General features: G+C 38.4%; 1 protein-coding gene across 1 annotated transcript; it reads right to left on the bottom strand.

The window, feature by feature from the left end:
- Positions 1-4537: 4537 nt before the first annotated feature.
- LOC124260849 (UDP-galactose transporter senju-like) lies at positions 4538-27479 on the bottom strand. The gene is made up of 5 exons (XM_046695166.1): positions 27359-27479; positions 9464-9581; positions 9208-9254; positions 8642-8781; positions 4538-7599 (listed from the first exon to the last, which is right to left on the bottom strand). The coding sequence occupies exons 1-5, from the start codon at positions 27438-27440 to the stop codon at positions 6913-6915; spliced, it is 1074 nt and encodes a 357-aa protein (XP_046551122.1). The 5' UTR covers positions 27441-27479; the 3' UTR covers positions 4538-6912.
- Between the last annotated feature and the right edge of the window lie 343 nt (positions 27480-27822).

Below are 27822 nucleotides of genomic sequence, written 5' to 3' on the forward strand. Positions count from 1 at the left end.
TGGTAGATGAGGCCGAGAGAGCGTCTGCTAGTACATTTCTGGCTCCCCGAATGTGAACTGCTCTGATCTGTAGATTTAGATCGTGGGTTGATCGAATAGTTGAAAGCTTAAGTTCAAAAGGTTCAGTGATCTCGCTTGAGCCTTGCTTGTTCACGAGAACGCCACTGTGGAATTGTCGGTATGAATCATAAGGTGCGCATTTTGTAGAAATGCGCCCAATGTAGAATGGCGCTGATTACAGCTTTCATCTCTAGGATGTTTATATGGAGTTTGCTTTCTTGTTGGTTCCATAATCCCGATGTCGCCTGGTTGGCTTAGATGAGCTCCCCAACCTTGAAGTGACGCGTCCACATATAGATGGGTTTTGAATTCCTGCTCTGCTAAACAAATCCCTTCGCAGACATTCGATTTCTTTGTCCACCATAGTAGATGAGGTCTGAGATGTTTCGGTAGACTGAATGGCTGTAAATCGTCGAGATGTGCATTGATGAAGACCTGTAAGGGACGTAACTGTAACCTGCCTCTGACTGTCATGTCTTGGGCTGATGTGAGGAGACCTAGGAGGCTCTGCCATTGTCGAAGTGGTAACGGAGAGAGTAGAGCTGGTGGAATGGTCTGTTGGATCTTGATCCAACGGTCTTCTGGTACGACGATACGGTTGAGATTTGTGATAAATCGAATGCCTAGGAACTGTAGGTCTTGTGACGGTACTAGGTCCGACTTGAGTAAGTTTACTAACCATCCTAGCTGTGTTAGTAGCTTTATGATGTAGTTTAACTGTAGTTTGAGATGCTGTGGATCTTGATCTACTTGTATCCCGTCGTCGAGGTAAAACGCTTTCGTAGCCCTTGATGATGAAGATAGGTGAAAATCGGTTTCGCTATCCTCATGAAAAGCCAGGGGCTGATGATATTCGAATGGGAGCACTTTCCACTGGTAATGTTGCCCGCCTAAAGTAAACCGTGAGTATTTCCTGGCTTTGGAGTGTATCGGGATGTGCAGGTAAGCGTCCTGTAGATCGATACTGCCCATGTAGTCCATGGGGCGAATCAACTGCCGTAACTGAGGTAAATGTATCATGCGGAACTTCGGAGGTTTGCGTAGATAGTTCTTGTTGAAAAAGCTCATGTTGTAGATGAGTCTGTATTTCTCCTTGGAGTTTTCTTGGGAACTAGGAAAACTGGGGGAGTAGAAACCTGGTTCTATGTTGTCTTGGTCTAGTACTTCTATGGCCTGCTTTATTAGGAGTGATGTAACAGCCTCTCTTAACTTCGGTAGTTGTTGTGCCTGTAAGTCGAACTTGTGAGGGTTGACTGTCAGCGGAGGCTTGGCCTTTAGTGGGATCACGAAATCCGCGGATCTAAGAATGTTGGAGACATAAGGGTCTTGTAACATTCCCCAGTTTTCCCAGTATAGTTGGAGGCGCCCACCCACTTGAGATGGTTGTACTGGAACGGCTGGGGTGGAAGACTCCAGTCGTTCGGAACCTGTCTTTCAGCGCTTATAGTTCTTGGAAACCTCTGGGTGTCCTGCCTCTTCCTGATCCTCCTCTATAGTTGCCGAATGGGCTAACCTAAAAGAATCTTTTCCTCTAGAGCTGGCTATCTTCCTGTCTCGCGCTCTCTGTAGACCCGCGAATTTAGATCTTCCTGAGTATCTTTGTGATGTCTGTCGAATGACGCTGGCTAGTGTGTCCATCGATTTAATCATAAGGACTTCTCTGGAATCCTTAGTGACTTCCTTTGGAAACTTTGTCTATTTCTCCGTTAAAGATGGATGTTGAAGACCACGGGCTGTATACAGTGGGGCTGTAAAGTTCTCACCCCAGTTGCAGGAAGCTTAGGAGGCCTTGACGACGAGCTAAGGTCAGTGCTGCTGAAATAGATGTAAGATGATCTGTTAGGAACTGCTGGTCTTTCTTTGCATAAGTAAGGCAGAATAAATCATTCTATCATCCTCAGAAGTCGATCAACAAATCTGGTGATAAGAGTCTCATTGATCGCTCTAGATCTATTTAAACCAAAAACATACGCCTAGGCCATGGTTTCTATCTGGACTAACTTATGATCATCAATCTTGTAATTTTGTACTTGACGTCGTTGATCAACTTATAGTTCTCATCGATGTCTTGAGCTTTGAAGAAGGGTCCATGTTATGCGTGGAGAACTTCTTGGCATGAAAGTTTGGTAGATGTGGTGTCTTAACTTTCGTGGCTTTGTGGAATGCTGCATCTAGATTCTGTGGGACTGCTGTAATCGGGTCGATCGGGTGGTAGTGTGATAGCATCTGCATCGCCTTCTTTCATCAGATATGTCTGCCATACACATTGCCATTTTAGATGGTGATGAGAGATCTAGGTTATTGACCATCCAATACCGTATCTCAGCATCGGAGAAAATAACTCCTCCATCATCCTCTATACCATCATCATTGATGAGAGGTTGGTGCTGCTCTGGACTGCATGCTTCTGTCTCTATGTCCGGCAATGCTTGTGCAGCTCTGTATGGTGACCTGTAAGGTGATCTAAGTGGTGATGAACGAGGAGGAGATCGTCTAGGTGATCTACGTCTATGGGTTGATCTTCTCGGTGACCTGTGAGGAGAACGTTGATAGCTTCGCGAAGCTCTTGTGTAGTCCCTCGATGTCCTTCTAGATGATGATGATCTGGATTCAGCTGCCCTTCGGGAATGCCTTCGCGAAGCTTCCTCTGCGTCCGGTCCGGGGGAATTACGAAGGCTGTACATCTAGGTCCTTCGTGGAGGTGGTCCGTGCCTTCCTTCGCGAAGGTGACATCGTCCTGGCTGCTACGTTGACGGGGGGTGCCTCTGGGGTGCTGTCTACGTTGGAGCTTTGAGCTGGAGCCCTTTGCTTCGGTCCTTGCTTCTGCAGTCTATATCAGTCTTCCATCATCGTCATAATTTGCTGCATCAGGTCATCAGGGATGGTCTGCGACGATGTCGTCTGAGCCTTCTCTGCGGTGTTAATGATGGGGTCCACAGCAATAACGTCTGACATCAGTGTAGAGGCATCAGGCTGCATGGAGATCTCTGCTGAAGTCACTGTCGCTGACACCGGTCGCTTCTTGTGCCGTATGTCGGGGATGATAATCGGCTGGTCATCGTAGAGGCCCATTTCTTCGGCTGGAACGATCTCGGCTGAGAAAGTTCTCGCTGTCTTCGTAGACTTTCCTTTGGATGTCGACGCTGCCCTGGGGGTACGAAGTCTGCGTTGAGAAGACGTCGAGGCCCTCTTGGACTTTAGCTGCGATGACGGGATGTCTGGGGAGGCCGGTCGCTTCTTAGAGGTGACGGACTGCGTCCCACGTCCCTCTTCCGATGGGGTCTCTAGCAGAACACCAGACGGTAGGGGGTCGATCGCCAGCAGCTGACTAGATGGAGTATCTGGAGTATCAGCCATATTTAGCCCTTGTTTGCGTGACCTATCTGCAGCACGTCTTAAGATGCAAAGATAATATTTATTAAATGCAGAATTAGATAAATTAATGCAATAACTGCAACGTGAATCAAACGCACACGGCGTAGAACAATTAGGGCATATAACATGCGGATCTGAGGCAGAAAAACGTAATCTACAAATAGTACAGATTTTCATCAACGTAATACTAGCTGAACAATCACGAATACACGTGAATAAACAGTAGAAATACGATAAATAATCAATACAAATTACTGAAGGATACTAGCTATACCTCTATAGTAAACTATAAGAGGTAATAAACTAAGAAATATCAAAGGATATGTTGTGTAAGGAGACACAGGCTCTCGCATCCTGCTCACTGGGCGAAGAAGGAGAGAGTGAAGCACGAGGTATAAGGTGGCGACACCTTTCCCACCAGAGGGATTAAAGGGGAGCAACTCGTGGTGAGTACTAATTAGTGATTTTACATTGAAGGGAGCTTCAATTAAGGAGATACAAGTGTTTCCACTATGTTCGCAAGAAGAAGAAGACAAGCAAAAGAGCATGAGTCAGGATAAGGAAAAATAAGTATCTTCTTTCAACATCTTTTGAAATAATGCAGTCATGACAAAATCACTGACCTCTCTTCTTGACCACCAAGGTGGTTGTATGGTTGTGAGAGGCTGAATATCTAATGATAAAAAGGCTACTGGACTCAAAACCTTGAACTTGTTTTTTTGGCTGTTGAATTATTTACTTCAAACAATCATGCAGCTTCTAGCAATATTCCAGCAATATCTCGGCGGGGGACACCAGAAATGGGCTTCGCACACTGTAAATGACCATAAGAAGTATCAGCACTCAGTCAAAGTGCAAAGATCAAACCAAGGAAAAAACAATACCACAAAATAGGGAAGCTTCATGTTGGACAATAACTAGGTTTTTCAATATTGCTGCTGGGTAGCCATGTTTATAAATGGATCAACATTTCCTCATAATCATAACATATATCTTGCCCCACCCACAACAACACATGTACCAAATTTCATGACATTTACAAACAAAATGGCTGACTTAGGGCACAAGAAGTTTCAGCTTTCAGTTTAGCAAAGAAAAGTAAAAAAGGTCACAACCATCAAAAACAGCACACATAAATTAAGCCCCATTACACACTATCAAATTTCATTTGTTTGTACACAAATAAATACAGGTAAATGCCTGGGATAGATGGGTTTTTAATATGGCTGCCGTGGTGGACATACTCAAACTTGGGTTCTGCTAGAACAAACTGGAGGGTCATCATGGGTTCATTTCGGTTTCACATATGCATTTCATCAAGTGAAGGCATAAGGCAACATCGCGTGATTGTTTTGTCTGCAGGAAAATACCATCAAGTAAGAAAGTGTCTTTGGTACTGTGGTGAGGTAAACTGGGATGAGATCCTAATAAATCAGTTGTTATGGCCATACATACAATTGTTAATTCATAAATTCAGCACCACAACTCTCACGAGGACGTTCTCCTTATAAGTATTTTAACCCTCATCAACAACAAAAAAACTGCTACCACCTTTCCCATGTGTATACTGACCAGTCCATCCTGCTCCCAATAACATCCAACCAATCCCCAACTGTGGACCAGCGATACTACCAGTAATCTGTGTTTGACTGTCCAACATACAGTTACATGATTACTCATGACAAACTCCCTCAGACAGAAGCCTTTTTTACAATGCTATTATGCATTTGGATCCCGAACATTGCAAAAAGTCAAGAAATGTTTCCAGTGAACATGGTGTACATGAACAAACATATATCACATGAGTGGTTCCTGAATTCAAACTAAACTATAAATCCAATACTTAATAAGGTCAATATTTGATCGCCATATATAAAATTACATCATCTATTATTATGTTTCTTAAATGTGTTGCAAACGCCTACTCAACATAGAAATAAAACACAGTATGGTTTCTGACTTACTCATACTCGTCAATTCTGTTTATGTATTGGGTTGGAATACTAATGAAGTATTATATATAAGGGTACGAAATCTAATTACAAGTTCATGGAATACTTTGTCAGCTGGGTATTGCTCATCTCAGCCAGGCTAATTATGATAATGATTGTTAGTTATCATATTAACATACTCACGGAAATGATTCAGGGAGAACATGAAATACAAGTGTTTCTTTTCTTATTTCCAGATTTTCACCCACACAGAGATTTTAAGCATGACAAGAAACCCGGAAACAAGTATAGGAACACTTGCACTTTTGTGTGTTCCTTTATTCTTTTTCCATGAGAATATTATCAAAATACATCACTATCTGACATGAATGGCAGGCCAATGATGCAGAAGTTTAGCTGGTCAGTACTGTCATACCTTGCTGAGAACAGAGTGTGTTAGGTATAACCCATCAAAAGTATATCCTATCACTGTGTAACATCTTAGTCCCCTGAGTGATGTAGCTTGAACACATGTAATGCCTTGGTTGAAGCCCACTATCATGCAGACACACCAAAGCAGGACAATAAGAGGCCAATCTGGGATTTAAACCCAAAACAAATGGGAGCAACAGTAGGTGTGGTCCACTAGACCTTATGATGTGTGATGCCACTTGGCAATCCAGGTAGAGAATAGATTATACTAGAGATTATGCTTATACAGTCAAACCCTGGTGTCTTCAGCTCCTGGGGACCTGAGAAACAGTTTCACTTATCTTGAATTTGGCACTTTAGATTAAATATTACCATGAAACAGAAGCAAATGGATTACAAAGTGCATATTATGCAAATAGCTTTTGTACAATGATGATGATCACAGATCACAGACCACAGATTGTCGGATATGTGTATAGACCATTCTACTTGACCATTACACTTGCTACAGACTTGTGTGTATTCAAAATCTAATTGAATTAAATGTAGAGGATAAGTTTAATATTGAGTTCAAGACAACCAGGAATTCTATACATCCGGGCTAAAACAGTTGCACATATATTAAAAACTTCTCTGGACAGGACTGTGAATTTGACACACCAGGGGAATTGACACACCAGGGGATTTTGACACACCTGAATTCTGTACAAGGTCTGACTGTACTTGAATTAGTGAAGGGAATGTAGTCACATGATCACAGATATTCAGCAAACCTACCACTAAAACAGTAATAACAATATAAAACACTGTTCAATCATTATGTATTTTCTAAGATTTTGTCCTGAGATTATGTTTAATTCTCATTCACAAGAAATTTAGAACAATAATCAATATAAAAAATATTACATTTCACATCCATGTCATAAAGTTTTAATATTATTATCAATTATTCAAATATGACAAGTGTTTCAACTGAAGTGGAGAAAATGAGAAAATGACTTTAAATATGAGAAAATATATATAGCTGATCATGATTATTGGGAGCCCTGATATCAAAGAGATGAATCGTGATCTAGGGGAAAATAAACACTTTTGTTCAGAATCCAACTACAGTCTAAACAGATTCTTTAGCATTGTCAGGTTTGCTTGGATCCTCAATCACCTCATTCCTTGCTTTATTTATGATTGGATTTTGAGCGTAAAGATAGATGGCAGCACTAACTACAAAAATAGCTACCACTGTGTATACATCTACTGGAATGTTGAAAATAAACCAACATAAAATAGCAGTGAACATGATTTCTAAGGCACTTGCAAATGTTTTCAAAATACAATTCAATGATCGAAGAAACAAACTTGTGACAATGCCACAAGCAGCAGCATTGAACACGATTGCTATAACACCTGGCCGTGAAAATATGGCAATGACACTTGACACTGAAAAAGCACTTGCTAGGTCCCCTCGGAAACCAAGCATGAAGATGTTGCATATGATAGAGTCTACGTACATGAAAATGTTCTGCATCATAAGATGCACATCACAGCCTTTGTCCTTGAGAAGGTATTCATTATACACTCCCGCAAACACGGAACAGAAAACCTGTAGCAAGATGAAGAGCAGATGGATGTCAAACAGTTTGTCAAAGCTGAGGAACGATGTGCCACCCTCTGTGCTGGGAGATTCTGTGGAATTGGTTTTGGTGCCACCGCTGTGGTGGTTCAGTTCCTTTATAATGCATCCAATTGTGAGGAGAATTAGAGACGCCCATTGAATTCGACTCAGCTGTTTTCGGAAAAGAATCTGGTGAAAAAAAAAGGAAAAACAAATGAGAATGGTGTAAAGGTCCATGGTATTGTCAAATGTAGGAAATGAGTAACAACATTTCTTTTCAATTCTTTTCCAAACAAACAAAAACAAAGCCATGCAACTATTGCCATACATTGAAAAAAACGTGATGACCAAGACTCACCTGGAAGAAAACACCTGTGATGACCAAGAATCACCTGGAAGAAAACCCTGTGATGACCAAGACTCACCTGATACAAAACACCTGTGATGATCAAGACTCACCTGGAAGAAAACCCTGTGATGACCAAGACTTACCTGGAAGAAAACCCCTGTGATGACCAAGACTCACTAGGGAGAAAACCCTGTGATGACCAAGACTCACCTGGAAGAAAACCCCTATGACAACCAAGACTCACCTGGAAGAAAACCCCTGTGACAACCAAGACTCACCTGGAAGAAACCCCTGTGATGACCAAGACTCACCTGGAAGAAAACACCTGTGATGACCAAGACTCACCTGGAAGAAAACCCTGTGATGACCAAGACTCACTAGGGAGAAAACCCCTGTGACAACCAAGACTCACCTGGAAGAAAACCCTGTGATGACCAAGACTCACCTGGAAGAAAACCCCTGTGATGACCAAGACTCACCTGGAAGAAACCCTGTGATGACCAAGACTCACCTGATACAAAACACCTTTGATGACCAAGACTCACCTGGAAGAAAACCCTGTGATGACCAAGACTCACTGGGGAGAAAACCCCTGTGACAACCAAGACTCACCTGGAAGAAAACCCCTGTGATGACCAAGACTCACCTGATAGAAAACCCCTGTGATGACCAAGAGTCACCTGGAAGAAGACATGTGATGACCAAGACTCACCTGATAGAAACACCCTGTGACAACCAAGAGTCACCTGATAGAAAACCCCTGTGATGACCAAGACTCACCTGATAGAAAACCCCTGTGATGACCAAGACTCACCTGATAGAAAACCCCTGTGACAACCAAGACTCACCTGATAGAATACCCCTGTGACAACCAAGACTCACCTGGAAGAATACCCCTGTGATGACAACTCTGAACTGTAGAAGCAGGTAATATGTGGTTGGGTCATATGCTGCAAGGTTCACAAACTGAAGGTTGTTGTACAGACAGTAGAGAAACGCTGGCATGAAGTACAGTCCTAAAACTGTGGAACAAACACAACAATGGTCATTGTTGATTCTACATGTCATTAAACAAATTGCAGTAAAATCATGAAAACATTGTAGGACATGTGGCCTATATAATATATTTCATGAGAAAATTGGCAACAAGAAAATAGTATATTGTCTCTCCAATCATAAGACTTGCTGTTTGTGATGACAAGCTGTTAAAAGCCAAGTTGGATGCATAGAACTTCAACTAGTAAGTAGATATTTGTATCCTGGTACCATCAAACCCCACTTAACAAGAATAGATTGCATTAATAACAGGAATTCAGGATAACATCACATGCATGGGTGTTTGTATCCCACACATCTTGTTAATCCCAAAATGACAAAAGGAGTTGTATTTCAAACATGACTGTTTAAGATGTTCACCCCAATTTGTGCCCATCCAGTACTCCACCTACCCTGCCTGTGTTTGATGACATCAGCCTTCAAGGTAGCACAGGAGTGGCTGCAAACACACACAAATCATGTCACTCATTCGATCCGCAACAATTGCTAATAACTCAGTATATTTTCATCACAAAACCACAGAAAAGACATCATCCGGTTTGTTTACAATTCCATTATACATGTCATGACCATGTGGCTTTTTGCGTGATGCCTCGTCATTTTTTTTAATCATATCATAACCATAATTATATATGTGGTATAACTTACTCCTTGAGATACAGGATGAGGGATGTGATCAGCTTGACACACTCAGTCAGGAGAACTACTGTCACGGTGTTGTACTTGTAAGTGTTACTGGAAGTCTTCGATGCAGTCACCAGAATTGCTGAAATGTACCACAGAAAAGACATTGATTATTAACACATTCAACTCAGTGTTTTAGCCAAATATTGGCTCATGGACTTCTTGACTGACAAACGTCTTGTTTACAACCCCAAGGACTTAATTCTTAACCATGCTCCAAGGCTGTCGTGAATGCTGAGTACACAGATATATAGTAATTCTATCCTTCGAAGAGGCAAGTCAAGATATGCGGACAGGACCCCAGTCTGTTATTTATTATTTTTTAAAAGAAATTATCATTTAAACTATTAATATTTACCTTAGAGACTTGTGCAAGTTTACTTCTTGCCCACCAATTTAGGTAATCATAGAAAAAAACAGACCTGGTGGAAGGAAAAATTTATTATTTCCTGACATGGTTGAATTTCCTGACCTAAAACATAGAATAGAGAAAATACCAGATTCAAAATACACATCTTGGGATTATCAGCTGAGACGCCTCAGTCTCATGATGTCTCATGTATTTAACCCCCTTGATGCCGAGTTTTTTTTCAGACGCACATTTTCATACGCTTTGAAAAGTGAACGTTGTGCGAGAATTGCGCTCGTGTGGTCCTGGATCTACGTACGGCTATAAAATTAGAAATGTAGAATATTAAATTTCCTATCCGTTGGTATAAATATAACTGCAACTACCTTGGCGGTTTGAGAAATAGACCTTGATAAATGTTGTCCAAATTTTTGTTATGCGTTTAAAAACAGTAAATTTCTCCGCTTTTTATTGCGCACCGATAAAAGCACTGTGCTACGAATTTTTTAATGTGGCATCTTTACGGAATGTGTGAGCGAAGAAAATACAGCCTGATATCTGAAGGACATAAGTGTATATAAATTGGGTTTATGTGCTTGTGCATAACTTTATACGCTCAACATTAAAAATGACTCGTAATAAATGTCAAAAATGGATTTTCTTCTATGACGTCAAACGACGTCAGAGAGGCCATACACGTATAATGATAAGGGGGCATAACTCCGTTATGTGTAACACTAGGTCAATGTAACTCAGATCACGTGGACAGAATTTGTTGTGGATACGGACGCTATATTTTCGTTATTTTATGTTCATGGTGAACCAAACTATTCCAATTCAAAGTTCCCCAATGTGAACGGATGCGCTTTGGTAGTTTCACAATTTATAAGAAAAGATGTCAACGTATTATATGTGAAAGCACGTAATAGCGATTTAAATGGCCCTATCCGATATATAAGTTAGTTCTTAGATTCCCATATCCTCCTGTTTGTGTAGATGTAATTTGACTTATTTTGCATTACCAGAGTACTAGCCATATCTTCAAATGTAACAACATTTTAGTTGACGTCATTGCTTGTTTTATGCATTTTGCGACGTCGGAAAAGGACGACATTGGTATGCTGATTAGTATATATGTCACTTAATTTCCATTAATTGTATAAAAGGTCTAGACTTCTATGTTAGAATTTAACACTCTTTGGACAAAACATAAAAATACTGATTTTTCTTTTTAAATAGTGTCCTGAATATATCAACAATTAGACGGTTTGACAGTGTATCTTTTTGTGAACAACACGCGTACCTGTTTGGTATCAATTTAACGTAAATAAAAATAAATATTTCACAACACCCGAATATTTTGTTTGGGATAAGAATTTTGTTTGTTTATGATTATGTCGCTATTTCTCTTCATACGTATGCAATGAAAGATGCAAAAAGATAGCTTTTTATATGTGGAACTATATATTAGAATATGGATGTAAGATTTGTCCGAATTAACACATGAGATGGTATATATATTTTTCAACAATTTTCCTATAAATGTAGTTAGAGTTTGATATCCTGTCATCACAATATTATTTAATCGAATATGAATTGAATATATTATCGAAAACAATGATAGAGAATAATAAAACGTTTCAACAAACGCGCACCTTGCCGATCAATATGCATAATTCTTTTGTCTATAAAACGACACAAAATTATGCAATGAACAAGACCATTCCTTTAAATATGTGTGCATATACATTTCATACCATATATAAATCATTGTCATTATCAGTTTTACATATAAGGTTGAATTAAATCAACTTTCATTAACCTGTTCATATGAAATTGCAATATTAGTAAAAAAAAAATGAATATTGTACATCATAGGAACTAAAGTAGTTGCAGTTATTGCTACGTTTGATCTTCTAACACTTGTGTAAAGGTTTCGAATATGGTGTATTGCACTAAATATGTCAATTTCTTATGTAAATATGATTCAAACAATCAAAAAGTCTCAAAGAATAAAACACCGTAAACCCTAGATGCACGTATGATATGATATTGAACAAGGTTAAATGTAGATACTGAAGTCAGTTTCATGAAAAAGTATCTGAACTTATACGCAAAATATACACCATAATACTGACAGTGTAATCGGAAGGATATGGCGATTGTGTTTACTCTTGTTCAACCGACCTTCACCTCAAAGAAATTGCCTAATATGTAGAACAATGTTGACGTATGACATCACTAACGCTGACCGATTTCTTACAAAATGGCGGCTTTGCTGACAAGGGTACACAGGATTTTGCGAGGACCCTTCCATTGATTCAGGACCCGTGAAGATCCGGGGTAGAATAGGTCTTCAGCAACCCATGTGCTTGCCATAAAAAGCGACTATGCTTGTCGTAAAAGGCGACTAACGGGATCGGGTGGTCAGTTTCGCTGACTTGGTTGACACATGTCATCGGTTCCCAATTGCGCAGATCGATGCTCATGCTGTTGATCACTGGATTGTCTGGTCCAGACTCGATTATTTACAGACTGCCGCCGTATAGCTGGGATATTGCTGAGTGCGGTGTAAAACTAAACTCACTCACTCACTCCATTGATTCAGGGATCGTTTGTACATAAATATGACATGTAAGTAATCAGAATGATTCTGACTATCTGTGTATTGTTATATGTTTTTATCATTTTCACTATAAGTAAGAGAAAAGGCCAGAAATGCAGATAATTACCGTTGTCGTTCTCCGTGATTTGGCGTCAGTCATGGCGTCACGCTGCACGGAAACTTTGACAATTTCTTATGAATTATCAAATCATTGCATTGTATCTATTTATAATTTCCTATTTCTTGCTACGATACTCTTTCCATGCATATTCCAAAGGTATTGAGCAATTACAAGCAATGAATAGACGGATGAATGTTGAAAATTTTCAGAAAATGCTACGCAGTGTAAAATCGGAATTTGGCTTTGTTTACATTTCAGACTAACGCAGTCTTTCAAGCACAGCGTTCGTTTTCACACCCAATATGTTTCGTCTCATTTTATCTAGACAGTTATCATTGGTGACACAGACCAGTTGCAATTTGATTCTAAAATGTATGGGGAATTCAGTGATGCATTTTTCGAAGCTGAATATGAAATATATGCGGATGTAATAGGGCGTCTCAATACCGGCCTCGCGAAGCGTGATTTTGTAAACACTATCCAATATGGCGGAAAGCGCTCTACGGTGTTCGTGTAAGTGCATTTTCGAAAACATCCCAACAGATTCTAGATTCATCGGCAACGTTTCAGAATTATAATTAGCAATTTCATGTAAAACCGATATCAGTGATCATAAATATGTTATTTTTGAAATTCAATACTCCCAGTAATTATCCGATTTTCACATTTCAAAACATACAGCAAATAACGCTGTGAATCGCGATTTTGTACTGTGTCAAAAATGGCGACATTATTCGATGAAGCCAATTTTGAAGGTCATTTTCAGCACTTGAGCTTTGTCTAAAATACTAGTGGGCGTTATCAAGAAACAGGAAATTTCCCCGCAGAATTCGAAACTGTGAAGTGTATTTGTGTGCGTGGGATATTTTGATTTTTATTGGACTTGAAATTGAGGGTTGAAGGGGAAGGACATATATGTCCCTGTGGCATCCAGGGGGTTAATGCTCATACCTTTGATTTGTCATAGCTATGGCCTTGAACAAAATAAAAGTTTGTGTTGTTTCAGAAGTGACTGAAAAGAGCAGTGATTGAAATTGTGTAGCTTTGGTGATTCTAGTTTGTATACAAAGTGGTACTCGAAGGTGTTTCTTCTTTTGTCTACGGTTGGGCACTACCTAAAATTGATAGTTTACATACCCCCTGATACCAGGCCAACACTGCTTACTTTACCAATCTTTACATGCCTGGTCTTGTGCCTTGACTGTCAGTCATCATTAGAAACAAGCTAGGGCTACTATGTCAGTATATAGTTGTAGGGTCTACATTTTGTTTTCAATCCTGGATCCTGTGTCCATGGCTGAACCTGGGTCCAGTCTGAGGACACCCAGAGACCGAGGGAGGTCTTAGATTTAGTCCAGTGGTGGAATTAACTACCCACAACACAAAACCTGGGTTACAAGATTACTGAAATAATGTAACTGAATGTGGTATTAGTAGTAATATTTTGATTGTGTTAGCAGTTTGTGTACCAGGTGAACACCATATAGTGACCACAGGCCAGTTGGGTTGTCTTCTGTTTGTGGTCCAGTTGGATGGTAGTTCAGGGACCCTGTTATCATAATTATTCAACCCTTAACATTAAAAGCTTTCATCTTTGGACCTTTTAATGGGCATGTTTGAACGAAAATAAACCTTTTTGTCTTGCTTTTAAAAGAAAAAAGAGTATTTATCTAATAGTTAATAGAATAGTAGAGGTATCACAAGCAAACAACTCTTACAGTTTTTACATTATACAGACTGAGATTCATCTTTTGCATATTTACTGAGAGTTCTATGAAGATAATCATGATAATAAGCACACCATGGCTTATGTGCCTTACAATATGACGTCACTGGTGCCGGGCAATCAGCTGGTTTTGCATACTGCTCTGTTAGCACTATGACGACCTTGTAGTTACAAAAACGTATACATTGTTACAAAATTCTTATTTCTGAGAACAATGCAACCAAATTGTCTAATCTTCAGCCTGATTTGATTGTCTATCCAGGAAATCTTTCAGCAAATCCAAAACGCTCTTGCAGTTTATGTGCCAAGTTACTTTTCTACATCAATTAAAAAATACAGATCTCTCACTTTGATGTCTAAACTATATTGGAAATATTCCCTTTTCTGTGATATCATATCCATTTACTGTCTCAAAAGGCAAAATTACTGAAAATTAGTTGCATAATAAACCTCACATATGCCTGTTTAGCTTTGAAAACGGAGGACTCATAATGGCATAACATTTCAACCCATTCAGTGTTCTACTTTCAATGTTAGAGTGAGTGAGTTTGGTTTTAGGGGGGGGGGGGAGAAGAAAGAGAAACACCAGAAATGGGCTTCACACATCGTACAATGTTGGGAATCGAACCCGGGTCTTCCGCGTGACGAGCGGACGCTTCAACCACTAGGCTACCCCTCCACCCCTTCAATGTTGGAAAAGTAAGTATATATTTAATTCTAAAATGCCATGATTTTTTCCTGCACACTTCCGTGTTAATCCTTAAAGATCCTGGGACTCCCTTCAGTTTGTAACCATGGTAACACGGTAACATGGTTATTTTAAAATGACATGTTGTATACTGCATCAAATTTTACAGTTTCAGAAAACCTTAACAAACCTGTCCTGTACATTGTAAAACACATACAGGTAAGTAGACAATAGTGGAATACAAAGAATTACAGACACATGATATGCAGCAATTTACATGTTCAAACCTGTGACTTTATCCTTCACATACGACCCAATATACAACGCAATATATGACACAATGCACAACACAATATACAACACAAAGGGTCCCCCGGGTGAAGAACATGTGTAAACAAGGTAGCTTTGGAATTGCCATGATAACCTCTGTATGGTTAGGTCAATGGCAGATCAGACTGATTTTACATGTCTTAATGAAAAACCCAACAACTGAGATAACCTCTGTATCTAGTCTGTCATACAGACCCTGAAACTACTATATCCAAGAAAGCCCATGCAAGTCTAGAATATGGGACAAGTCCAGATAGAGACTAGGGCTGTGCAATATTACCGGTTATACCCCACTTCCGGTCTCGTTGCCATTGTTTCCTTTGTTAAAAGTGTAGGTGTATTGACCGGTACACCTGTCAAAAGTGTAGGTGTATCAATGATACACCTACACTTTTTCACTAGGGTATACCGAAGCAATAAAGACACAACAAACGGCGAAATATAATTTTATTTCAATGGACTCACATTGAGATTTCGATTGTTTCAAAATCTTCCTTATCATCCAGGTCGAAATGTGACGCTAACGAACTGTCAATTTGAGAAAGAAAATCCTCTGTCTACTCTTCAGCATCCATGGCCGACGAACTTGTGATCTTCCAAATGTTTTCTATGCCACATGCCAGTCAGAGAATGCATGCGCATTGGTCTGCCCATACAAATGTCAATTGACCGTAATATTACGCATATTTGGGGCTACTTGAAATCATTCTCACGCCCGAACTGGTTTTTAAAATCGTGGTGAAATCGTGCAAGCCCATGCATGCACGTGCAATCGACTGCTTATAGTCTGTTTGCAGTGAAAACATACCGATGAATATCACTTAAAAAAAGTAAATCAAATAAAGTGAAACTAAGATTGCAAATCCCCATAATTTTATCTTGCCTATTGAACATTTAAATCTCAGAATTATATTCAGCTTAGGATAAGAGTTGTTTAACAAACGATCATAGTTTCAAAGCGCTGTTATTGGTTTGTATTACAAGGGGGTATGCGCATTAAATGAAACACCGAGAACATGTAGATTTGGTCGAAGTTAACGCTCATTACGTACCGCACGGGCATTTGTTTCACTGTTCCAACTACTGCGCTTACCCCCTTAAAATTGTAATACAAACCAATAATATTGATTTGAAACTATGATCATTTGTTAAACAAATTTTATTCTAAGTTGAATATAATTCTGAGATGTTCATTTGGCAAGGTCAAATTATAAGATTCGCAATCTTAATTTCACTTTTTTTGTTTAAATTGAAATTGATCGGTACGTTTTCACTGCAAACAGACTATAGACGCGGGACATTTGAGGGTCTTAACCAGTGGGCTAAAAATAAATGAAACAGATGGAAAACAAGTACATTTTTTGTCATTCTTAGAACATAAAGTGTTATAGTAAACTCGTAACTCGACCAGAAGTGAGGTATAAGTCAGATGTACCCATACTTCCGAGGTGTGTCGCTCAATACCCCTTCTGTTTGAGTCGTGTGGTCTCCTCGGCTAGCGCCTTGGAGGCCACATGACTCAAACAGTAGGGGTATTGAGCGACACACCTCGGAAAGTGTGGGTATATCTAATACTAAACCGGTATATACTAGTACAGTATCTGGCGATACGATTATCACGATATGGTTCAGATTCTGCAATATATTTGGTCATCCACTGTTAGCTTCCGTTGAATTATCTGCTCTTGATTTGCATGGCAGAAACAATGTGCTATAAAAGTGCCAAATATACCTATATCTCTGTTGGTTTCATGTATAATTTTACAAGTGGAAGTGTCATTACAAGTGGCTCCAAAAGTACCAAATGTTCTACCAAATGCTTTACATTTTGTGATTTTGAATGGTTTCATTTGGAGGAATTAAGTGGCCTGAAATGGGCCAGTTTTTTATTTGGACTTACAGTTGAGTCTCTGGCTCTGAGTGACAATTTCACAATTCACAGTATTTTGGTATTTTCGTTTGTTTCATAATGGTACATATGATATTAATTTAAATTAAATCATGTTTTTGTTTCATTTTGCAATAGTCCATGTTAACACATGTTTATATTGACGTTGTATCTCAATGAATCACTGACATACAGAAACAATAATTACACGCTGCATTGAAGTGCATTCTGTTGAAGCAAACAACACTGAAAATCATGTTATACTATTATGTTTATCATTATATTTGCAAAACTTTGTTGTAATGCTTCAATCAAACATTCCACGTTAAGCCTCTATATCATTGTATTTATCTGTAAACCACTGGCATGAAGCCATACACAATGGAGACAGGGAGCCTGAAAGTATGGTGTAACAGCAACTAAATAGACGATATCGCACACAGAGAGCTATTATGCATTTATGATGTAAGCACTTGGGCAGAAACCTTCTAGTCAATACATCACAATATGTATTGCAATATCTCTTAAATTATTGCAATATATCAATATGTATTGCAATATGAATTGCAATATATCTTAAATGTATTGCAATATATCTTAAATTGAAATATATCGCAATATGTATTGCAATATCTCTTAAATTATTGCAATAAATATGAATTGCAATATCTCTTAAATTATGGCAATATATTGCAATATGTATTGCAATATCTCTTAAATTATTGCAATATATCGCAGCAATATCCAGCCCTACTAGTCACAGTTCTGAAAATGAAGAAAGTCTCAGGGTTCCTTTTCATTACATTTTTTTTAAATTATTATTTTGAACTGTTTTATCTGTAAAGTATGTTCATTTCTGAGACTAGTTGTATTCCTTATCCAACCTGACCAGAAGAAGGGTACATGTCTTTCCCCAACAAGCAGCGAGACAGAGAGATTTTGACCAGGCTCCATGTTCATCATTCAATAAAAAGTACTTTGTTCTGGCTACTTCCCCACCTATATAAAAAAGGGAAATATTTACCAGCCCTGCTATTTTTTCACCATTCCGTGACAAGGGTAATTTGGGTAGCACTCTTTACACCACACCAGAAGGGTCATTTCAGCCTATACTACTTACTAGTATTCCCTTATCCTACTAGACGGAGGTTGAGATGTTTTAGCCTTGGCTATTTCTTGTCCTACCTCAGATATGTCAGAAACTTTGGAGATTTGGGTGAAGATGGTTTCCTTTCCCTTGCATGTTACACATATGAAATTATTACATTATTTATCCAATGATTTCTTGATACATCTCACCATTATGTTTTCACTTGACATATTTCTGCCCAGCCATTCTGAATCACATTTTTTGTCACTTCACCAGCAGTGTCAACTAGTGGTGGTCCGATTAATTGAAATAATCGAAGATTGGTCGCAGTGACCAAAACGACCAAGCAATCGAACATGTTTTCTCATGATCGAACACAAACAATTTTGGAACACTTGTTTGCATCAACAATATTTTTCACAAGGTTGGTTTTGTCTGTGTCACTAAATGTACATTTCATAAGCTCTACAGCTCGTTCCAAGTCATGATTGAATTTATCTAAAAGACTTCAGGAAAATTATGTTCCTAACATACTTGACCTCCTTTATAGATGTGACATTTGCAAATGCATTTTGTGCAATTTGAAAAAACAACTTCAAAGAACTACATATTTTTTTTATAGTTTTTTGTGCATTAACAAAGATAACAAGAACATTTGATAAATGTCGCTAACCAATTATTTTCGATGATTGATCGGTTGTAATGGACCAGTCATCAATTATGAGATTTTAACCATTTCCCAACACTAGTGTCAACAATCACCCTCCTGCAACTGTTCCAGTGACAACATACTCAGAATCAATCTACAAGACAAATATGAGAAACATACGAGATTGAGCGAGTGAGTGAGTTTAGTTTTATGCCTCAGTCAGCAATATTCCAGCTATATGGCGGCAATCTATAAATAATCAAATCAGGACCAGACAATCCAGTGATCAAAAGCATGAGCATCGATCTGCACAATTGGGAACTGATGACATGTGTCAACCAAGTCAGTGATCCTGACCACCCGAACCCTTTTTTAGTCGCCCATATGAGTTTGAAACAGAGACTACTGAGATTTATTACCCACGTTGTCAACGTATTGGTAGTTGCCTACTGATCTCGTACATCACACGAGTGTCGTATCGCGTTGACCTGTGTCGTAACGACTTGACCTGAGATTCTAACGATTTGATTGGATAACCGATGACCTCTCAATTAGGTCACATTCTGACGTAACTATTTTTTCATTCATAACAAACACGTGAATTCATTCATTCTACAACTTAAATGCATTGTGGGAATGTAAACATTGCGAACGTTGCCGTGTCACTGTTTAATTGTGAGTCGAACCAAGACATTATATCCGTCGAAAAACATAAACGCAATGTTTCCACCAGTGATGTTATCCGAATGAAGCAACTGCAGTTACTGTAGGAGGCTGTACGAGGCGATGACAAATGCATCGTGACGTCGGTTACCAAGGCAGTGACGTCATTACAGTGTGACGTCATGTAAATATTGTACTACAGCACAAAACTCTTCCGCAACCTCTTTATGAAACCGGTTTCGGTTTGAAACCAAAAACATAACAAAAATACGCTATTTTGTCAATTTAATGCATGTAACTTAATGTAAGACGTGGGTAATAAGTAAAATACCACACTCGGTCTCATTACATATGAATTACATGAAACCCGTGACCTTCCTATGTTATCTGACCGAGCGAAAGCGTGGTCGGATAACATAGGACGGTCACGAGTTTCGTACAATTCGTATGTAATGAGAGGTTAGTGTAGTATTCTCTATATATTCAACCACTACAACAGAAAACGATTTGCTGTCATATAGCTGGAACATTGCTGAGTGCTGTGTTAGGCACGATCAATAGAGACCTTCACTTATAGATTTTCATATCAAACATCTATATAAAATGAAATCAACAATATTGACATGTTGGTACCATTATGACTATTTTAATATTTGTTTGTATTTTATGAGCATGTTTTTTGAGTGAAAACTGATGATGCTAGGATATTTCTGGCACTGACATTCTTACACAGAGCAGAAAAACTATATTTCAGATATATACTTAAAATGTATGTTTTGTATGGCAACTAGTCAAAGTTGCCACTTTTTGATAGAGGTGCTTCTACAACAGTGAGTTGTGACAGTGACCTTATCTGCTATATAATTCTCAGAGTGACCTCCTTCAATTGTGATAATTGTCAAAACTCCACCCCAGCCTGTGTTGGGTTCTGCAGTGATTAGTTGCTTTGTTGTTTAACACTGCACTCAGCAATATTCCAGCTATATGGTGGCAGTCTGTAAATAATCAGGTCTGGACTGGACAATCCAGTGATCAACAGCATAAGCATCGATCTATGCATTTGGGATACAATGATGTGTGTCAACCTGACCACCCGATCCCTTTAGTCACCTCTTATGGCAAGCATGGGTTACTGAAGGCCACTTCTTACCCGGCTCTTCACGATTCAGTTCCACAGTGAGAAATGTCTAACCACATGATTCAAGATGCTCTAAGGTAGCAGTGTTCAGATGGCTGTTGTACCTACGTGATATTAGTGTGAAACAAGTGGGATTCCTGGTCTCCTACTATAACAACTATGTTCTGAATGTACTTATTTCTGGGTCATGTCCATGTTTCAGTTTGGGAAGTAGCATGTACCCGTGTCCCTGGTGATACTGAACTGCTCATTGAGTTTATGACAAATGCTGGGCCCAGATGTCACAAGCAATCCATCACACATTCTAATGGAGATGAACAAACACAATAATACAGACATAGATCAATATGATGTCTGAATGACAAATTAAAGAATGAATAACAAAAGAACAAGGACACACTCAGTCAGGCACATAAAAAATAAACTTCTAGTTCTCATTACCGAATTCATAAATGAATTGAATTGAATTGTTATTTACCCGACCGACTTGGTCAAATACTTCTGACCCAGATGCTATGAAACTTGCATTCTTTGGCAGTATCAAATATAATTTTGTGAAATCCTTCTACTGTGTGCAGTGCATCAAGTTTAGGAACTTCTGGCACATGTAGACAGTCCAGCGTAACTTGGCACCATCATGCCTAAGCACATATTAGCCTTTGCAAAGCTGAAAATTGATAATAATAATAATAATAATAAAGAAGTGAATAAACAAAATACTGACAGTATCATTATAGTGATGGTGGATGCTATTGTGAACTGAAAGACACAAATGAAGACGTGTCTTCCAAACAGGTGATGGTTGAAACTTAAATGAAAGTAAACATAAATCAGTTCTTGTGAAAAGAAAGCGAAAAAAATTAATGTTTACTGATAGGGTTGGGTATCGCCAAAATTTTCGTATTGCGATATGTGTTGGCGTATTGCAATATGTATTGCAATGTATTGTGAAAGTGTGACACATGGTTTAACTCTTTCAACACCAGTCAACCAAAGGCTTTTACTGCCATGACACAGAGTTCCCAGAGACTCTGAAGTCATAGGTGAGGTGAGGTGAAATAGACCGATCCAGTCTCCGCCGATAAGCCCCGCCCACTTCGTTTTTGGCATTAGGGGGGACAACCACTGGCAAATCACAATGGCGTCACCGCCGCTGAAAACGTTACGTGATTGCGAACGTTGTTGATGAATTCTGCTTGTGAGATACTTTGGTATCCGTCGTTTGTGAATGTTATTTAAAGAGGCAAGATATACGTATGTGATTTTTAATATATTTTAGCTGGCAGATTACAACTGGCGAGTGAAAATGAGTTACATGCCCAATGAAAAAGCGTCTCGACTAGCTGCTGAGACTGTAGGAAGCGTAATTTCTTTCGAGTCAATTAATCTATCTGGCAATTCACCTCCGTCACAGATATTAGCAGGGAAAGGATAACTGAATTTTGTTGTTTGGGTTTATAATTTTTTTAAACTCGTGAACACCACATGGTCATGTTGCACATCGTTTCGGTATCTATAAATAGATTATCAACACTGCGCTGGGGTACTTTTACTTATCCGTTTGCGTTGTTCAAATTTAGTTCAATAATCTGAAAACATGGGTTTCTATCTTTTAATGAATTAAGAGAATGGTAAATAAAAAGCAGAAAATATTTCCCGTGCACCTTATTTCTCTGTACAATTAATGTAAACAAATCAATCACAGCATAACCTATTTGATCTTATTTGGAAATCTGGAGAAGTTAATTGGGCTACAAACAATATGTTTCCATGGACGTATCTGGACATACCCAGAAGCAAATATTCAACAGCTGATCTGCAGCAACTCTCAGTAAAGTTTCTCTCTTCAAAATCTGTACACCATGATAAAATGACACTGAATATAAGGAAATCATTTTTTTAATCATCATTTCCATTTAATTTTTCTATATGTACTTTCTTGTGGAATCCTAATTTACATACAAACTTCCACAATACTGGACTTCATGAACTGCCAGCGTTTATGTACAAGTATGTCACAGCACCAGAACACAAAGAAGATCCAAGATACAGTCTGCACCTGTACACTAGCTGACCCATCTTCCAGAAATAGGAAACATGTGATGCAAAATTTTGGAACAGAGAATCCACAGTTATTCTAACAATTAACTAGCATTGAAATAGAATGTTACACAAAAATACAAATGTAGATCTATTGTTTTTTCATCAGAGATGTTTAACTGCTAACTACTAGTGTAAATAAGGTGCAAAGAATATATCCAATGTTCAAAGCCTTCTGTCAATACAATTATTGCTTCTTAATTAAACAATGATAATCTTTGTTTTATTAGATCTGAGACCATATCCCTAGAGGGCATAACACTGATTTTGATCTATTTCCTTTTCTGAGATACTTACTGGTGTCATAAAAATTATAGTAAAGTTGATTCAAAATTTGGTAAAAGTCATAACAAAGGTTTAGGAAAACAGACATGAAAATGTCCTGAAGCGTTCACCTCCTACAAACCAGTGTGCAATTTAATATGAAGCCCATTTTGCAAATAACCATCAACAAACCTTGAACAATTTGTCGAAATCCACCATCTTAATAAACACTAGCTTTGGCTCAGTCTTCAAATAGTAGTAACCTCCTAAAAAACGTATGATTTATCAGAAGAATTACATCAAATATGGGTTAAATATATGTTTCAATCTTTATTCCGTTACATGAAAAGTCACCTGAGATTTTTGTGAGTTATTCTGTTCCAGGACTGGATAATGCCTGACCAGGGTTTGACAAAAACGTAGCCTTTGCTTTTTCAAATTTTCTGGATGTTGAAATAACTTTAATGAGTTATGATACTAGCAATCACTTTCAGAATTATCTTATTAGTAAATGTAGTATTTAAAAAAAACATCTAAAAGCAGGAGCCAAGAAACTAAGTTAATAACAAGTGATTGTCCTGCCATGATATGTATGGTGTTTGTTTGCCTAGTTCTGCCTTAAAATCTAAAACATCTTATATGTCAATCAATTAAATAATTATTTATTATTGATTAGATTATTATTAATTTTATTACCCTTCGACGTTCACTAAAAAAGGCAAGATTCTGAAAACATACCTTGATATCATTTCCAGTGAATTAATCAAAATTACAGTTGTAATATTACTCCTAAAATGTACCATTATATGTGAATAATTTATGTGGTAACAAAACTTCAAATAATGTTCTCATAATTAAGATATACACTTTATTTCACTCGGTCCAATACTCCAGAAAGTATTCTTCTCACATAGTTTTCGTATTTGATCAACCTTGGAGGAAGGTAATTCAGTTCAAAGTCCCATGCAATTCTTTATAAAAAATCTGAAATATTTAAAGCATGGTTTTATAGGCACTCATATGAACTAATTTTGATACTTGGATATTGCATGATAGGCAACTGCTGACACTGACAATATTTCCGTTTGAATAGAAAATATTACTCCTCGAATATTTTGCTCTGTTAACAAGATACTGTAGGTCTTCAGATTGTGCTTATGAAACTTAAAACATCCTAAAATGTGTGACAAATTGAAGAATATCTGAGAGCGAAGGGGACAATATCCGCCACATTGTTCTTTCATGTAACATGTTTTGCTATTTCGGTTGACCCTAACCGAAATGAAGATTTGTTTACATTGTGTCACGGCTTTCTCGCCTGTCTCTTTTGAGCTTTGTGGCGTACCAACTCAATGCCTAGTAGTGACTAAAAACGTTAAGCAAAAACAATTTTGCAGTTACAAGAATTGTCCGTGTTTATAACACTTGCAAAGTCTTAAACTGCTATTTGTTGTCATCAATTGGTAATGATTTTGCACATGTGCAAATTCGTGCAAATTCTCATCAGCAGGCAGACGTAGGTTTCCTGAACGATGGTGCAGACATTTAACTGATCGTTAGGCCTATCGCGTTTCTTGATCCGCCGTCATTTTTGTTGTCTTGACAGTAATGGTTTTGTTAAGGTACACATCAAATTGCAGCAATATGTAATAAATATAGCGAGTGTAAATGGCATAATTTGAAGCACATCGCTTCGGATGCATCGTTTGACCCCGGAAATACGTCTGACAAATCCACACAGCGCGCCCGGCCTGCCGATTGGCCAAAATTGACGCATGCGCCAGTTTTGATTGACAGACTGGATCGGTCTATTGGGTTTAACGTCGCTCTGGAGAATATTTCGCTCATTATCGATGTGCATGCGTGTGTATGTGTAGGTGCGGCTGCTTGTACTAGCCTAGATTGAAGCTGGTTTTATAGTGCTAGCCCAATGAGATACCAAGCCGCAGTGAAGCATGAATACCCCACTCAGACACATTATACTGACTCCGAGCTGACCAGTCCTTGTTGTACCAATTGATGCTGAGCGCCAGGCAGGGACCAACAAGTACCATATTTTAACGTCTTTTGATATAATATCCCCTTACCTTTTTTCTTCTATATTTTCATTTTTCCGAAAATAATTATAAAAAGGTATCTGAAATAATATGTATGGATGGTTATTTCCCCATAACTGGCTTTCCACTCAGTAACATGACACAACAGGGGGAAATACCTCCATTTTCTAAGGTTTTTATGAATAACACAGAGTAACAGGAGTTATTTCGCAGTTGTAAGAAGCAAATTTATTGGTTAAACATTGGTTTCTAATGACGCTTTTTCGCCACAATCTGCTATAACATTTGTAACTACTCGCCTCTTTCCATGACCTACAAGAAGACTCGTACCTGAATAGTATGCCATTATTGTCAAAAATCGTGGCAATCAAATAAAATCGTGTGTAGTAGTGAGTGAGTGAGTATGGTTTTACGCTGCTTTTAGCAATATTCCAGCAATATCACGGCGGGGGACACCAGAAATGGGCTTCACACAATGTGCCCATGTGGGGATTCGAACCCGGGTCCTCGGCATGACTGACTGACTGACTGAGTTTAGTTTAACGCCGCTTTTAGCAATATTCCAGCAATATCACGGCGGGGGACACCAGAAATGGGCTTAACACATTGTGCCCATGTGGGGAATCGAACCCGGGCCTTCGGCGTGACGAGCCAACGCTTTAACCACTAGGCTACCCCACCGCCCCCACGTGTAGTAAAATGTGAAATGAGTCAAATACATTCGTGACCAATTCATATTATTCCGGACAAGCCGAAGAGCTTTGGTCACGGAAAGAAGCGATTAGTTACGAATGGAGTCAAATAGTTTATTTGCGATTATCGATTTTCATTAATAGTTCTGGGATTATAAAATTATTTTTTACTGATATTTGTTAACAAGATAAGAAACTTACTTAACAAAAGCCGAAATGTTATTTGGCTTACATTTCATGATCGCAATCAACTAGAAGGCAAATAGTAACTTATGCTGTGCGTTTGACAACTTTTATGAGTACTGTTCTTGATTTTATTCTCGAAACATCGTTACTTTGCTCTTTGACAACTTTTATGTGGACCCGTTGCCGAATCGTTTTGTTTTTGTTTTCAATAACATTGTGAAAAATAGTTTATAATTCTAATTCTGTCGATAATATATGTTCATTTGAAATATAATAAGTATTTTCAGACATTGTGAAAAGTAATAGATTTAATAAGTGAATCAATGTTAGGTTGGTTCCTAAATTATAAACAATTGCTTTTACTTAGTAACTTTTCATGAAAATGTGATGTAAAGTTATAAGAATTGTGTCTGAAATGGGCTTCCATAATTATTTTTACCCAGGCAACACCCCACCTTCTGGGGACATGACCTTTCAGCGTTACCATTCACCAATGCAGACGACCGGTAGATTGGGGCTGTCATGAATTCAAACTATTTTTTAGGGCTCATTTTCGTCTTGATGTTTTTGCATTAGTTCAGAAGCATAAAAATACGTTTGCTAGAAAATTTTGGATAAAAAACTCTCCTTTGAAGCTTGTGATTTCCAAATCGTGACAGCAGCAAAACGATGATGACTTCTTGTTTACAAACAAGAAATCTGACATCACAACTTTGTATGTAGCAACCGCGTAAACCCGGAAATGATAGGTGCACGAAAACAGATGTCCGCGAATTTACATTACTCCAGGATATAATATCAAGATCTAGTTCACAAAAGTCATTAATTGTTTCATTCCCTATCAAGCTACTGTGGACACAACCAATTATTTGACGTTTATTATGATATAAATATATAATATTTCACGAATGACGTGAGGAATTCTGAAATGACGATAACTGTTACATTTAAATTGTGAGGAAACACCTATTTGTCCTGTCATCCGAGTAGATTCAATCAAACTACATAAGAAATTTCAGGTGTATCCATAAATGACAACACGTCCATTATATGATCCCCCAAAACGAAAGCACGTGCGGTATAGAACCTATTTGTAAAGCGCTTTCATAACAACAGCATGTAAACGGATCTACATGAGGATGACAAACGACTACATTAGGGCTGGTCTCTGACTGTTACTACTGTTGCTAGTGTTAGCCTACACTTTCCGGGTTTCCACTCTTCAAGGGCTGCCTTTACGCGCCACAAGTTCCACTTTTATATGTCAACAACTACAGCATATGAAAACGGGTAAGATGAAGCAAATTACTCACCTTGGTTAATAAAAAGTGCCATATATGATATAAACACTACAAAACTTTGTTTTGTCGGGAAGACATCCCCGAACCAACCCATTTCTGTAGTCGGGCACCTACTTTAGAGTTACCTCCCTTGTATTTTCAAGGGACGTAATTTCGACACTAACCGTTTCGAACAGGTACTTCTCTTAATCCTTGTTTCCGAGCGTTCCGTGGTTCGAGCCTCGTATCAGCAAGGCAAAACCAAAATACAAATTATGTTTTGTTAATATGAGAATGGAAATACCCAGGTGAAAATCGGCAACGTTTACAACAGACATGATCATATTACTTATTAGTTTGATTGCATAGATGAAAAGGCATATGATTCCAGATAATAAAAGACAACTTTTGTTTTCAGCTACAAATATTACAATATTTTGAAGAATGAAAGCCAGTGAAGCTCTTGACTAACCAGATACAATATCTCTTTCACTCAC

Source organism: Haliotis rubra, unplaced genomic scaffold (genome assembly GCF_003918875.1).
Source record: "Haliotis rubra isolate DU_JTF1 unplaced genomic scaffold, ASM391887v1 Scf78, whole genome shotgun sequence".
NCBI lineage: Eukaryota > Metazoa > Mollusca > Gastropoda > Lepetellida > Haliotidae > Haliotis > Haliotis rubra.

Excerpts from the sequence above, each read along its gene's own strand:
- LOC124260849 (XM_046695166.1), bottom strand. The coding sequence starts at position 27,440 with ATGGGTTGGTTCGGGGATGTCTTCCCGACAAAACAAAGTTTTGTAGTG. Across the intron at positions 8,782-9,207 it reads TGTCATCAAACACAGGCAGG|TTTTAGGACTGTACTTCATG; the intron begins GTAGGTGGAGTA and ends TTTGTTCCACAG. Across the intron at positions 7,600-8,641 it reads TCACAGGGGTATTCTTCCAG|ATTCTTTTCCGAAAACAGCT; the intron begins GTGAGTCTTGGT and ends TTTTTTCACCAG.